Below are 14,704 nucleotides of genomic sequence, written 5' to 3' on the forward strand. Positions count from 1 at the left end.
GCAAAATAGGCAGCAGAGGTAGTTTTGTGTTGTGGTTTAGAATGTTAGCCTAAATTCTGGCTTAACAGACTATTTGGCAAGTTATTAAAGTTCTCACAGTTTCAATTTTATCTGTAAATTGGGGTAATAATATCTTCCCTCACAGGATAGTTAAAGGAATAAATATAAAACACATAGCTCAATATTTGATAACCTTGTCAAATAATTAAATTTAGCAATAAAAGAGACTGGTTATGGTTGTACCCCTTGCTTGTTGGAGGAAACAGAACCTAATATTTAATGATTTTCTTTCTAGTCTCCTATATATATATACACATATACATACATACACACACATACTTATGACTGTCTTTATCCACATATCTTTTAATCCTTGAAACAACTCTGTAAGAAAGCTAATGTTGGAGTTCCTGTGGTGGCTCAGCAGTTAAGAACCTGACTAGTATCCATGAGGATGTGGATTCGATCCCTGCTCTCGCTCAGTGGGTTAAGGATCCAGCTTACTGTGGATGTAGGTCCCAGATGCGGCTTGGATCCCGTATTGCTGTGGCTGTGGCGTAGGCTGTGGCATAGGTTGGCAGCTGCAGCTCTGATTCAATCCCTAGCCTGGGAGCTTCCATATGCCTCATGTGTGGCCCTAAAAAGAAAAAAAAAAAAAAAAGAAAGAAAGAAAGCTAATATTATTTCTAGTTTTTTTAAAAAGCAGGTGAAAAAACTCTGGCTCCTAGAAGCTAAATAATTTGTCTTAGATCAAACCATGGTATAAATTAGATTCTACACAGACTTCAGCATCCATGCTTTTTGCATCATGCTGCCCAGTGATTATCCTCTGGAGAAATCTGAATTCAGTGTAATTGGATAAATTTTGGTGATTTGTTATGGTGGGTAGAATATTTTTTCTTAGGAAAAGATAGTTTCTGATTTGTCTCAGTTTTACGGAAAATATGGTGAATAAGTTGGGTGTGTCATATTTTAAGAAGAGTAAAGGAACAAATGCCCAAGTTCATATTGTCCTTCATGTGAGTAGAATATGCTCATTGTGAAAATAGCTAAGTAATGAGAATGTGGGCTGTGCCATTTGTCCTACCTGCACTTGGTCAGAGTCTCATCAGTGGTTGATTTGCTCATTCTGTGAGTAACTTTCGGCAGGGGTCAGACTTTAGAACTTTTCATCAGAGGATGCTTGTGTGTTGGCAGATATTCTGCCTGGGATGGAAGTTGTTTTAATTTGTGAAGAAATGTTTTCCCTAAAGGCCCTTTGCTCCATGCTGCCTTCAGGTGACCCTCAATACTTCTTGCTGTGGCACCTAATGAGTTCCAGTATAGTCCAGCCCCTTTCCACATGAAGCAGTGCAGCATTAGATGGTCCTGCAACAGGGATCCAGATCTGTTACTCCTTACCTATTCATTGTGCTAATGTTTATTGACTGCCTCTTGGGTTACAGACATTATTACTTTGTTTTCTGTCCCCTTTAATTATTACAGCAACTCTTTTCTGTCTTTTTACAAACCATGTTACATACTCAAAGAGAGTACATATCTAATACCAGTTCTCACTTCTTGGAAGTTGGTAAAATTTGTTATTTGAGATGAGGTTTGTCAAAGTCTGATGGGTGTGTTATATCTTGAGCAAATGAATTAATGTTTTTGAGTCACAATTTCCTTTCCTCTGAACTAGGAATAGCACTTCTCTGAAAGACTGATATGAGAGTTAAATTGTATGATATATCAAGGTGCCTGTCTCTTAGTAGGTACCCAAATACTAGTTTCTTCTCTGCCTTAGGTACTGGTAGTCATCGAACAATGCTACTTTTTAAAAATTAGTATTTTATATTTTTTTGTTGTGCAGTTTTTCAAACTCATAGAAAAAGTGCAAGAATAACATAGTGAACTGTTGTGTATCCTTCATCTAAATTCACCAGTTGTTAACACTTTCTTATATTTGATTTATCTGTGCATGTGTAGCTAGATGAATTAGAATTTTACTGAACTCTTTTGAGAATTAAGTTGGCAATATCATGCCCCTTTATCCCTAAATATTTCAGCATATTCTTATAGCAGTGCAGTTATCAAAATCAGATATAAGATTAATATGATTAATACATAGTTTATATTCATTTTTTCACTAGCAGTGAAAAATATCCTTTCCAGCAATGATTTTTCCTCCTGATCTTTATCATACATTGAATTCAGTTGTCATGGCTTTTTAGTCTCCTTTACTAACTAGCTTGACCTTTTAAGACATTACTGTCACTGTCTTGGGTCTTACTAAAATTACTGCTACTTTAGGTTATCTGTTCCTTCACAGAGAGTGAGTTCTTAGAGATCTCAAACCATTCGTAAACATCTTGAGGATAATAGAAGCATCTCTCTACCCTTCTGCCTGGGAGTGAAATCCCAACAAATATTTGAGTACCTATAACATTGGGTTGGGCGATGGAACAGGGTAGTGAGACCCAGCAAGTCAGAAGGTCCTCCCTAGGGGTCACAGGTGAGTGGAGAGAAGGTTACAGTGTGGGGCAACAGTCTTTGAGAGCTCAGAAGAGAGACACTGCTTTTGTGTCCTGCCAGGCACTCAAGATAAAATTCAGCCCAAGAATGGCTAAAAACAATATAAATTGCCTTATTGACAGGATGATTGAAAGTTTCCAGATAGTCATGACGGCAACTCTTTGTGTCTTGAAGTCTGTTCTGGGATCTGGTTGAATGTAACAATTTAAGCAATCCTAAGAGACCCCAGTGCCATCCGATGTCATAGTAATGAAATAATGTCTATACCGCACACTTGGCGTAATTGGCAGCAAAAATACCTTTTCCTCCCTTCAAAGTGGTGGTGTCCTCGTAGGGGTGAAAAATGTAAGGTAGTAGAGATCTCTGTAAACCTTCCTGCAGCCTTTACACTCCTTCATCTACAGATCTCCCTTTCAGTCATTATTTAAGGAGCCTCAGCTGAGGCTACGGCGCCTCTCGATTCAACAACTGAAATAACCAGAATTTCTACTGCATTTGTGGATGTGCTTTTCTGGTCCTGCCAGGTTTGATTTGATTATGTAAGATCTCTCTCTCTCTCTCTCTCTCTCTCTCTCTCTCTCTCTCTCTCTCTCTCTCTCTCTCTCTCTCTCTCTCTCTCTCTCTCTCTCTCTCTCTGTGTGTGTGTGTGTGTTTCTAAGGTAAATTTTAGATACCCAGGCATAGTCCTCTCCTTGACAAAAACACAAGGCTGAAGGACAACCTAATTACTAACTGTGGACCTACAAAAGGCTTCTAATGACAAGAATGCCAAGTAGTTATTCTACAAGTGCAAAGAAGACTAAACAAGGAAAATGCCTTTGAAATGGGAAATGTGGTACATAAAGAAAATCTGTACTTTGGAAATTACAGAATGTTTTTTTATCCACTCCATGTGGTCTAGGTATGAGCCCCCAGGGGGAAAGGAAGATGGAGGGAGGGCTGGACTTGGCCTTTCCTTTCCTGTCCTGGCCCCATCACCAGAGTAACTCTGTTTCTCCTTAAGGTTTGTGTTTGAACCTGTTTAGCTACTTAAAGGTTTAAACACTAGTGTCTTGGGTGTTTTTCATTGAAATCTATATAGAGTGTCTGTGCTGCTTTTTCTCCTGTACCTGTTGTCCATTTGTTGCAGGCTTGGGGACCCCAGGCAGATGTTCACATTGAACTGCTGGCTGTTCACTTGAACTGCTTATATCACCCCTACCAGTATCCAGAGGGATAGTTGACTGTGTTTATACTTTTGTGTTACCTCTTTTAAGATGTACATTTTCCCAACTTGTATCAAAATTTAATTCACGAGGTTTTTTTTTTTTTCCCCATCTTAGTAGTATGTAAAATGATGTTACTTTTACAAGCAATGATAGCATTGCAATTTTGATGAAATATGGTAAATTTAGTGTATAAAATGCCACTCTCATAAGGGTAAAACTCCCATAAGATTCTTTTGGCTTTTTGTTCCCATGGAGGTGACGGCAGCACCAAGAAGCCAAACTGACCATCTCACAGTAATATACGTTTTACCTTAGGATGTGTATTTACATTTATCCCTGAGAAAGGTAATCATGCTTTTTCTGGTAGCCCTGACGTCTAGCACAGTGCTTCCCATTTAGCTGTTCAGTAAATGTTTCATTGAATGATCTTTGGATATCACGTTGTGGGAGAAGACCATACAAACAAGATTCTAGTTAGGAGTAATTAGAAAAACTCAGTTGTATGAAGAAAAGTAATCATAGCACATTACTTGGATCAACTGTGGACAACAGTTCTGGCTGCATGAGGAGGCAGACACCGAACACTGATGCAACCAGAATTATAACCATTATGAGGAGGAAAGGACAGGATATATGTGTATGTTTTTAGGGAAGGGAAGCAGATAGTGAGCTGAGTCCTCATTTCTGTGTTGGAAGTCAATTTGAAATGCTCATCAATCTCAGTTTCCTCATTCCCCTTCTGTGCGCATGTTTATGCTTTGAGATTCTGTTGTTTGGAGATGTGTAGTTTTACCCCAAAATGTTAGGCCATATTTTCATTTGTTACTAAGCCAAAAAAATTAGTAATAAGGAGAAATTCTTCATATTCTCTTACTTTTGTATTCTGTACTTTGTCTTAAACCTTCTGTAAATTGCAGTTCTAAGAGACACCCTCCCACACTTAAGGAGCCTGTAGTCTAGTGAGGAGGATAAGAACATAAATAAACTATTAAATAGCCCAAAGAGGTTTCTTTGTTTGTTTTTAAGCAACAAGAGAGTAATATAATAAGATGTGTATTCGGAGGGGAGAGAAGATTCTGTGTTTGCAGGGAGAAGAGTGAAAAAAGAGATCAGGAAACCAGACTGTGGAAGAAGGTGGGTTTTGGATAGGCTGGCATCCCTGGCTAACGAAGTGTGCTTGAGAAATGCATATGTACAGTCGGGCTGCAGAATAGGATATAAAAAGATTAATTTATGAAAAGAACATCAGTGCTTTAATACAGAGATGTTGCTGACCTTGCAGAAGCATGGCTGATATAGCATGGCCTGTGAACATACCAAGAATTGAGTGGCAAGAGAGAGTTGTAGTTCTGGCTCTGCTTATTAGCTGAGTGGCCTTGGCCATGAAGTTCTGTGGCTCTCTGCTTTATATATCCATACAGTAGATCTAGGCTGCTCTGCAGAATGTTTAAGAGAGAAAGCCTTGGTGGTATGGGGTCACACAGTACATGCTTCACTCTCAATGCAAAAAGAACAACAATGAGTTTTGTTTCACAGAGAAAAACTGTTGATCAAGAGAATGACTTACTTTAAAATTTTCTTTTTTGTGTGTTATTGCTCTAAAATAGTGACTTGTGGTAGACTCGAAGAGTGATGGATATTCTAGGGCAGTTAGGCTGTCACAAGAGTGGCTGCAAGAGTCCAGATAATTCTAAGTCTGAACTAGAGCAGTGCATATAGGAATTGAAATAAGGTGTTGCATGGGAGAAGCATTGCAAACACAATATCAACAGAATGTTCTGAGCAAGGGGAATGGTGTTACTAGGGATAACAGTGGTTTCATTTATGGAAATAAGTTTGGAGTTGCTGCTGCTTTGGGGAGTGGGGGAATGTAGAATTGAGTTTTTGATCCCTGGCCCTGCTCAGTGGGTTAAGAATCCGGCATTGCCATGAGCTGTGGTGTAGGTTGCAGACGCGGCTCGGATACTGTGTTGCTATGGCTGTGGTGTAGGCCAGCAGCTATAGCTCCAGTTCGACCCTAGCCTGGGAACTTCCATATGCCACAGGTGTGGACCTAAAAAGACAAAATAAAATAATAAAATAAAGAGTTTTGAAATTTGAGAAAGCCCACTGAAAGTCCTGGTAAGGATGCTTATCCAGGAGTCAAAGGGTGGGGCAGTAGCTCAGGGATACTTTGAGGCTAGAAAGAGAGGTTTGGGAGGTGAACTGGGGCTGTGGGAAAAGATGAATGAGAGAAGACCAAATTGAGGAAGGTGATATATGTTCACATCTAAGAAGTGGGAAGAAGAAAAAAAAAGTCAGAGAAAACAGTGGATGAATAGGATGGTTCTTTATGGTTGACGAGTGAGAATAAATTTCAAAAGTCAGGTCACGATCTTTAGATTATATGGAACTCAAGGACAGTGGGGGCAAGGAAAAGCCGCTGGACTTGGGGATTTATTTTGTCAGTGGAGACCTGTGGCAGAGAAGTTTAGTAGCAGTGGAAGGGAGCAGGGGCCAAATTGCAAAGCCTTTAATTGTTTAAATAGCTGGGAAGGAGGTGGAAAGATGGGGAGGGCAGGCAGAAAGTGGTTCAGTGGGTTTATAGCAGGATTTCTCAACACCAGCACTCCTGACACTTTGGGCCTGATGATTTCTTTGTGGCAGGGAGCTGTCCTATGCATTGCTTTTCCTCCCCCATGACAATGAAAAATGTCTCCAGACATTGTCAAATATCCCCTGGGGTCCAGATTCCTCAGCAGACTGCTGGTCTGCAGGGTTCTGTCATACACCGCAGGAATCCTTTTTCCTGTCATTGCTTTGTCTACTGCTGAGGTTTTCATTGTACTTGTAGGCAGATGGGGAAGGAGCTAGTCCAGAAGCAGGTGGAAAACTAGAGGCATCCAGAGGATGATTACTGAATCAGATATCTAAGGAGGGTGGGAGGAAACAGAGCAACCCACTGTTTAGAGAGGCATCCTGAAGTTAAGAGGGGACGGACAGAGGCGTTTTCTGGTGGATGAAGATGGAGTTAGGTCATGTTAGATGGCCGCAAGCTTCTCACCAATAGGGGAGAAAAGGTCACCTGAGAATGAAGTAGGAGAGGTTCATGTTGGGCCTTTGAAGAAATTATAGAATGTTTTGGTAACCCCCATAGGGATGGGTTAACACACATGAATAAAAAGCATTACAGTGCAGCAGCAAGGCCTGGCAGAAGGGTGACTTTAAAATATTATTTAAAACATTAATTAAAATCCTAGAGAAGGAAACCTATAACCCAACCACCCTGACACTATTTTTATTTGTGTATTTTACCTATCTATACTTAGATTTTTCTCCCTTTTATTTTGCTGAATATAGATGCAGTGTTATTGAAGTGTTATTTCAGCTGTATTTAATAGCCACGTAAGAGTCAGTACATCTGTTCTTTAATTTACCAAACAGCCCACTAATTACTGTCTTGGTTTGGTTGTTTCTAATTTTTAACACTATTGTTTTTAATCTTGCAATAAATCTTATTCATAGAGCTTCGCCACATTTTATTAGTGGACCCTCTAAAGGTTTTATACAATGCCGGATAAGGAGGAGGAAATATATTGGCTTAAATGTCATCTCAGTGAGGTTTTCCCTGACCCCCACATTTAACATTTCAACCCTCATCTCTGCTTTGTTTTCTCCACCACACTTGCTGTCTTCCAAAATACTAAGTGTCGTATTTATCTTGATTGCTTTTATCACCTTTGCTAAGTTTATAAGCTTAAGCAGGACAAGGATTTGGATTTGTATCACCAGCACCAAGAATACTGGTACCATAAATACTTGCTGAATGGGTGGGGTTTACCCAGACCTACAGGCGAAATAGGTTTGAAGAGTGTCAGCAGCAGCAGATATTCTTGGAAACCAGTGGGAGAATAATTGCACTGACTAGTCTTTGGTTTTTGGATGGTCTAGGAAGCAACAAAAATACACAGGGATGATGAATTTGGAGATCGAAGGATTAGCGCCTGGGCAGCAAAAGCACATTCCTCTGGAAGAAGAGCATAGGAGAGGTAGACAAATAGTTAGTGGTTGGTTACAGAGGGAATTTCTCAAGGTTTAGGTATTAGAAAAGAAGCAGTTTGAGAATTAATAGTGGTGGGGTTGGTATAGAACCCCATTTGCTGGGAATGAACTATATCACCGTTTAACGACAATGTCAACCCGAGCTCCAAAGCTAAAAATTGGAGTGTCCTTACAGAGACGTTGCCTTCTCCTCATTTGATAGAGCTTATTGGCTTCTTAACTGAGTCATTTAATTGAACTTTTGAGCGACTGTTGTACAGATACTTTTCTATTTGAGATCACTTTACTCAGTGTAGAGCAGCTTGATAAATATGTAAAACATTTAGCACAGCATGTGTTAAGTTCATTTTAAGCAACTGTTGGAGGAGTCACTGTTGAGTATGAAAATGGTACTGGTTTTCTTTTGAAGCAGCCTTAATTGTTACAGCCAGTGTGTGACTCTCCAGTTTGTTATAGGTGTTAAACTATAGATATTTTTAGCTTTTGAATTCCAGTGATTCTCTGGTGAATTGTTAAGGACTGACAGGTATGATTTAGTAGACAAAACACTGGAGAAAGAGTTGAAGTAATGTTTCCTTTTCATATTTGTCAGCAGTTGGCATGTCTATTATGTCTTAATTCTCTAGTTTCTTCTATTTTAAAACATAATAATGGGAGTTCCCTCTGTGGTACAGCAGGACGGGAATATCTTGGGAGCCCTGGGACGCAGGTTTGATCCCCAGCCTGGCACAGTGGGTTGAGGATCTGGCATCGCCGCAGCTGTGGCTTAGGTTGCAACTATAGCTCAGATCTGATCCCTGGCCTGGAAACACCATATGCCTTGGGGCAACCAGAAAAGTAAAAAGAAAAATAAAGGAAACAACAACATGATAATGATCTCAGACACAGCCTTCTGCCTTCTTCTAGAATCTGAGCTACTTTACCGGGGTACTGGTTTATTAGAACCACATAAAGAGATTGAGACCTATCCCAGAAATGCCTTTTTTTTTTTTTTTTTTTTTTTTAAATACCCATGCCTTTGTTGGCTTTATTTGAATACGAGATATATCTATAATGTAGTGATGTGAATTGAGCAAATTGTTCATTTCTTTAAAAGTTAAAACTTAAAGTTCTTGGAACTAAGTGCCTCATTCAGAATAGGATTTGATAATTATATTGACTAGTATGATAAGCATAGTATTAGTTTTTCTCTGTATAATCAACTTTGAGAATTTGAGGGTGCTTCCTCCACCTGTTTTAACAAAAATGGGAGTGTCCTTACATGGATGCAAGTAATTAGTTCTTCCCGTCCCGATATCATCAACTGCAGTTAGCGTATGGTATAACCCATTTTAAGAGAATGCCATGTTTTTTGTTTTTTTGTGTTTTTTTTTTTGAAAACCAAGCTAAAATCATCCTCCTTACATTTCTTCATTATTTCATTGTCGGCATAATATTAACTGTTTTAGAATCCTGGTCTTCTCTTTATCTTGATCAAAAGAAGATCCTTAGGAAGGAATCCTGTAGTTTTCATTTAATCCATTTATGATCTCTGGTGAAGAGGATGGAACAATGAGTTAGATGCCTGAATTACTGGGGAAACTGTACAAACCAAATTTCTGCTGCAGAGCCTCAAAGAACATCAAAGTTAAAAATTTTACCTGAGACCTCAAGGGTTAAACCTATGGGACGCAGAATATACGTATTATATATTAATATATTATGTGATAATAGTGTATATATGTAATTTATGTATAAATTACACACACACACACACACACACACACACACACACACGTAAATTAACCAGAGTTTGCTTATTTCCAGGGAGAATGCTGGAGAACCAGACTCCTGGAGCAGCTTATCCTATGAAATCCGTTATGGAGACTGTTCTGTGAGGCATCACCGAGAGCTGGATGTCTATACGTTAACCTTGGAGTCTGAATCACACCGAGAACCCCCGCTTCCTGGAGATAGTTGCACTGGACATATTTTTAAACTTATGAACATCCAACAGCAGCTAATGGTAAGGAAGAAAATTTCCATTTTCAGTGCTTTTGTGCCTCTCCCCACCTCTTAATGAACGTCGTTGTGATTGAAACATAAAGCTGTTTCCCTCACAGCTTGTGAAACCTGTAAAGTAGTTTTATCTGTGTTATATGTTACCACTGACAGAGGCAGAGCTACCATCGGGGTTGTAGCGGGAGACAGAATTTTTTATTGGTTTTTGCCAGGCTTTTAAAACAATGAAAAATGCACACATTGTAGATACAGAAAGATACAACAACTAGAACTAAAGTTTCCTGGCATAAAAGGAAATTTGTATAACTATAAATTTGTTGGTTTAACCTTATAAAATGAAGAGCGCTAAACAGTTTCTAAGGTTGTTGCTAAAGAACAAGAACCAAATTTATTCAGAAATAGAGCTTTTTCACAGCTACTTCAATGAGTGATGATTGTGTTACTATATTTAAATTGATAGTTGTATGGTAAAAAGATCACTAAAAAATTAAAGATTTTATAATCCACTCAAGCCTTCAAGATAAAATTGTTGCCAGACATAAAAACATTACAGACTCCCTGGTTGCATTTATTATGGATAATAAAAACGTCATATGGGTACATCGCTCTTGGCCATAACATCTGAACGACTAAGTTTAGATAATTTTTCCACCCATTTTATTTCAGAGTTGACTTGATTTGGAAAAAGCTCGGCAGTAATTTCATTTAAGGGCATCTAGGGTCAGCTCAATGCCTGAGGCTTCTTTGGGAGCAGGCTTTATTTCTGTGACCAGCAAGCCAAGAGACTCCATAGCAAGGTTGTGTGATGCACCTGCCTCTGCCTCTCTGAATCATGTTTGTTCCAGAACAGGTCTCACTTTATTTTCCTCTGAAGGGACTGCCAAAAGGTCAGGTTTTCCTTTAGAGCTCTTCTTACTGGATGAAAAGAGCAGTTTGCAGATGCCAAAGCCACCTGTAAGGTATGGGAATAATTTACAGGAAATCCTCCTCTGCTCTAGATCTTCAGCCTGGCATGGGGAATTGATGTCAAGAACAAGAGAGAATTTATTTGTGTTTACTTAGGTTGATTTCTCATGTGATCTTAGAAGGGCTGGAATGCCAGTGAGTTCTCACCAACAGAATTGTTGCTTATAGGTGACATATTTTCCACTGGACAGTTTTTAAAAAATATCTTCCATTTCCTCCTAGAAAACAAACCTGAAGCAGATGGATAGTCTTAAGCCTTCAATGGTGACAGCAGAGGATCCTTCAAGTCTGCCCGGTGACCATCCCTGTGCATCAGAGCCCCCAGTCAGCCAGCAGCATGCTTCTCCTGAAGATGCAGAGAGCTCTCAGTGCTGCCATGGGAGCACAATGGGGCAGATTGAAACTTCCTTTGATTTATCAAGTGGAGTTAAGGAGGACAATTCAGACTGTTTCTGTAGCAAGAAAAATAAAAGCCCGGAGAAAGGAGATGAGGTGGAGCCGGCACCTTTTGTGGACTCTGGGACTATGTCTGATCCTGACAGCTGCCTTCAGGGCACACCTGATTGCAAAGGAAAGGGCACAGAAGGTCTTCCATCCTGTGGAATCAGAAATGAAGACACTGGAACAAAATCTTCAGCAGTGGCCACGGACCAGGAGTCTCCAGGCGGTGGAGTCAGTGTCCTGCAGGGAGGCGTGGTCATGAAGCCTGGCACAGCCCAACCTTTCTCTGCAGGTGAACTAGTGGTTAGTTCATCAGATGCCTGTGTCCCAGAGACTGCAGGGGAAATGGAACCTGGTCTCATGAACCCAGATGCCACCATCCAGACCAATATGCTTGAAGTAGAGGGGAGTACAAAGGAAGGATCTGAGGACTCTAGTATCAGCACAGCCGGAGCCTCTGACCTAAAAGTCACAGATGAGCCTGTGGATAAAGCCAGTGTTCTAAACGGTGTCTCTGCTGCAGGTTCCCTGGATGCTGACAAACCTGCTGAGTCTTTATTTGCAGTTAGTAATGGAGAAACTGCCACTGAAAAAACTGTAGAAACTGAAATGTCTAGAAGTTGTGAAGAGAGTACTGATACTCCAGGAGCTCAGAACTCTCAGTTAATTCTAACTGCTGCAAAAGACGAGATTTCAGAAGGGTTCAAACCTGACACTCCCTTAGCAGGCACGTGTGTGGCAGTGTTACCCTCTGATTTAACCTTTACCGGCCCACAAAAAGACGTTATACTAAACCAGAAATCAGAAACAGATTCATCTCATGTTCAAAGCCAAAACAATATATCACCCATCTGTTCTACAACTGGAGTTGATAAACTTTGTGCTGCCTCCACATGCCAACAGAACATGGTGACTTCTAGTGGTGTGTTGGCTGCAGAACACCGTGATGACATAGTTACCAAGCCTGAAAGCACCACCACAGGACTGCCCAGCACACACCTGCCCACTGCCAGCTGCTCAGAAGGCCCAAAGGCTCACCCTGTGAGAAACCCTCAGGAACATGTGGATTTTTGTCCTTTCGAAGTTTTGGATAAAGAAAGCCAAGGGGAAAATTTGAAACTAGAAACATCTTTAACAGATATGCCTGAGGTAGTCCCACATCCACATGTAATTGTCTCCAAAGCTGAGAAAGAGTGGGTGTCAGACCACGCAGGGACATCAGGCAAGACTTTCTCTCTGGCAGGCAGTCCCGGCAGTGAATCAGTAACCAAAGATGACGCGCTTTCTCTTGTCCCCTCCCAGAATGAAAAGGGAACAGCAACTCTTGAACCACATACAGATTGTACAGATGGCCCAGACGGAGACTTGAATGATCCGGAGAAGCAGCCACCAGAAGACAGTGCAACAGGCCTGTGTCTACACTCCTCTGCTCTAGATCTTCAGCCTGGCATGGGGAATACCAGTCCCGTGGGACTTGGTGGGGAGGACGAGGATCCCTGCCTCTCAGCAGCCCCTGAAGTCCTAAATATCGAGGGGGCTGCTGACTCTTCACTACTACATGCGGGTCAGGCCACTTTGGCCTCTGATTCTGTTTTGACTGAAGAAGGAGAAAGTCAGGTGGTTATAGAAAGCCCTGCAGCTCGGGGACCAGATGACAAGGATAAAGCAGTGACCTGTTCCTCCATTAAGGAAGACACCCTTTGTGCAGGAACGTTGCAGGAAAAGCAGAGAATACCACCTCCTGGACAAGAGGCCCTGGGATTCCGTGAAGAACCTAGTTCAGCTGCCTGTGCTGAGGATAGAGCTCCTCAGCACGGTAATTCACTGGGCACACCCTTGGCTCGTCTTAATGCAGAAACTAAACATAACAAGGAAGTGGCCCCACCAGTCTCACTGCTGACTGAAGGTGGGGCTGCCCAGAGCCTGGTGCTACCAGGAGCAAGTCTGGCTGCAGACTCAAGCCAGGAAGCCTTGGGTGCAGAGCACAGCAGCTCACCTCCATTGCCAAGTCTGTTACCAGATGGGTCTGAGACTCTTAACGGCAGTCAGTCTCCTGCTCTGGATGTTGGAGTGAAAAGCACTCAGTCCCAGGAGACCACTGCTTGTGAGGTGAGTGGAAATGTGGCGTTGGATGGTGCCATGGTCAGTGCCCTACAAGGCACCGTTGGGGCCAGAAGAAAGGATATGTCATATCACACCGAGGACATGCCGATCCCACCAGTCTCACTGAGCCCAGAGAAGAATATGATCCTGGGTGTGCCAGGAGCTTTACTAGACAAAGGTGTGACTGGTCTTGAGGACACCGCAATCCCAGAGCTGGAACCACTGGGCCGGGAGAAGGGGAAGGTGGAGGGAGCAGGTGGCAGCTGTAGTCTGGGCGACTCCAAGGAGGCACAGAGGGGTGAGGAAGCGTATCACATCCCGCTGCAGCCTGTTGCCAAAGATCCCCCCACAGAGACAGGGCCCCCAGGCCGTGGTGACCAGGCCCAAGGCAGGGAAAGGGGTGCTGTCCCTGTGCTCTGCGCTGTCTCTGCTGAAGTTGCGCTGCCGCCTGAGAAAGCAGGCTCTATCGAGGAGGCTGCTAGTCGTATAGTGGATGCTGTCATAGAGCGAGTCAAGGCCTCGGGAGCACTGATGACAGAGGGGAAGATCAGTCATGTGTTCCTGTCCAGTCCTTCCGAGTCAGGCCCAGAGACTGAACAGCTAGAGAGTGCTTCTCCAGGGAAGGCGCATGCTGTCCAGCCTGCGGAGACCCCACCAATGGGCAGTGTTTGCAGAGAAGCCTCTGAGAACCTTACAGGATGCGTTGCTGGAAGGGAGGAGCCAGAGAAGATTATTTCGCCTGTCCTGGGATCTGGGCCACAACAGGTAAGCACAGCAGAAAATAAAATCAACTGGTCGAGAAGCAAATTCCCTTAAGAGTCTCTGTGATATGCTGGTAAAAATATAGGTCTTTTTTGTTTAGAAGGCTTGTATTCATTAGATAGGTTGCCAGGTTACTAGTCAGCACCACTCAGAGAGGCACGTCATCTCAGGGTTGGACAGATTCTGCTTCCTGTATCCTAAACTCCTGGCTTAATTGCTTAAAGCCTATAAATGCTCTGTCTGTCACACTGGAGCAATTGTGACTTTCCTAACCTGGAAAACAGCAGCTAGATCCCAGGTGTTCTACAATGATAAAGGAATTTAGCAGATGTTTTTATTCACATGGTTTAGTCCTTTTTCTGGAGAACCACAACAAACATTGTTGAAAAAGTGTATTTTAATATCAAGCCTGAAACTCCTTTCTTTTCCTATCATTCTAGTCTCTGTCCTGAGCAAATTTAGAGTCAGAGTAGTTTCATGAACAGCTGTAAGTATCATTCTGAGCCAGTGGCCCAGCATCCCAAATGGTGGTATTAGGTCATTGGTGGAGGCTGAGGGGGAAGGGAACTCCCTCCTTTTCCTGCCTGAGGAGCAGACCTCCAGTTCCATTGCCTGTTGCTCTTGGGCAGCAGTCTGGGAATTCAGGACCCTGCACAGCACAGGGGATAGGA

At 42.1% G+C, this 14,704-nt stretch overlaps 1 protein-coding gene across 1 annotated transcript in view; it reads left to right on the plus strand.

Annotated features, from left to right (window-relative positions):
• Positions 1-14,704, plus strand: part of AKAP13 (A-kinase anchoring protein 13) — a 333,471-nt gene that overhangs the window by 167,572 nt on the left and 151,195 nt on the right. The window contains exons 6-7 of the mRNA XM_021099912.1: positions 9,567-9,765; positions 10,950-14,029. Of these exons, the coding sequence (XP_020955571.1) occupies positions 9,567-9,765; positions 10,950-14,029 (3,279 nt within the window). The remainder of the gene's footprint in view (positions 1-9,566; positions 9,766-10,949; positions 14,030-14,704) is intronic.

The sequence above is a fragment of the Sus scrofa genome, chromosome 7, assembly GCF_000003025.6.
Source record: "Sus scrofa isolate TJ Tabasco breed Duroc chromosome 7, Sscrofa11.1, whole genome shotgun sequence".
Taxonomy (NCBI): domain Eukaryota; kingdom Metazoa; phylum Chordata; class Mammalia; order Artiodactyla; family Suidae; genus Sus; species Sus scrofa.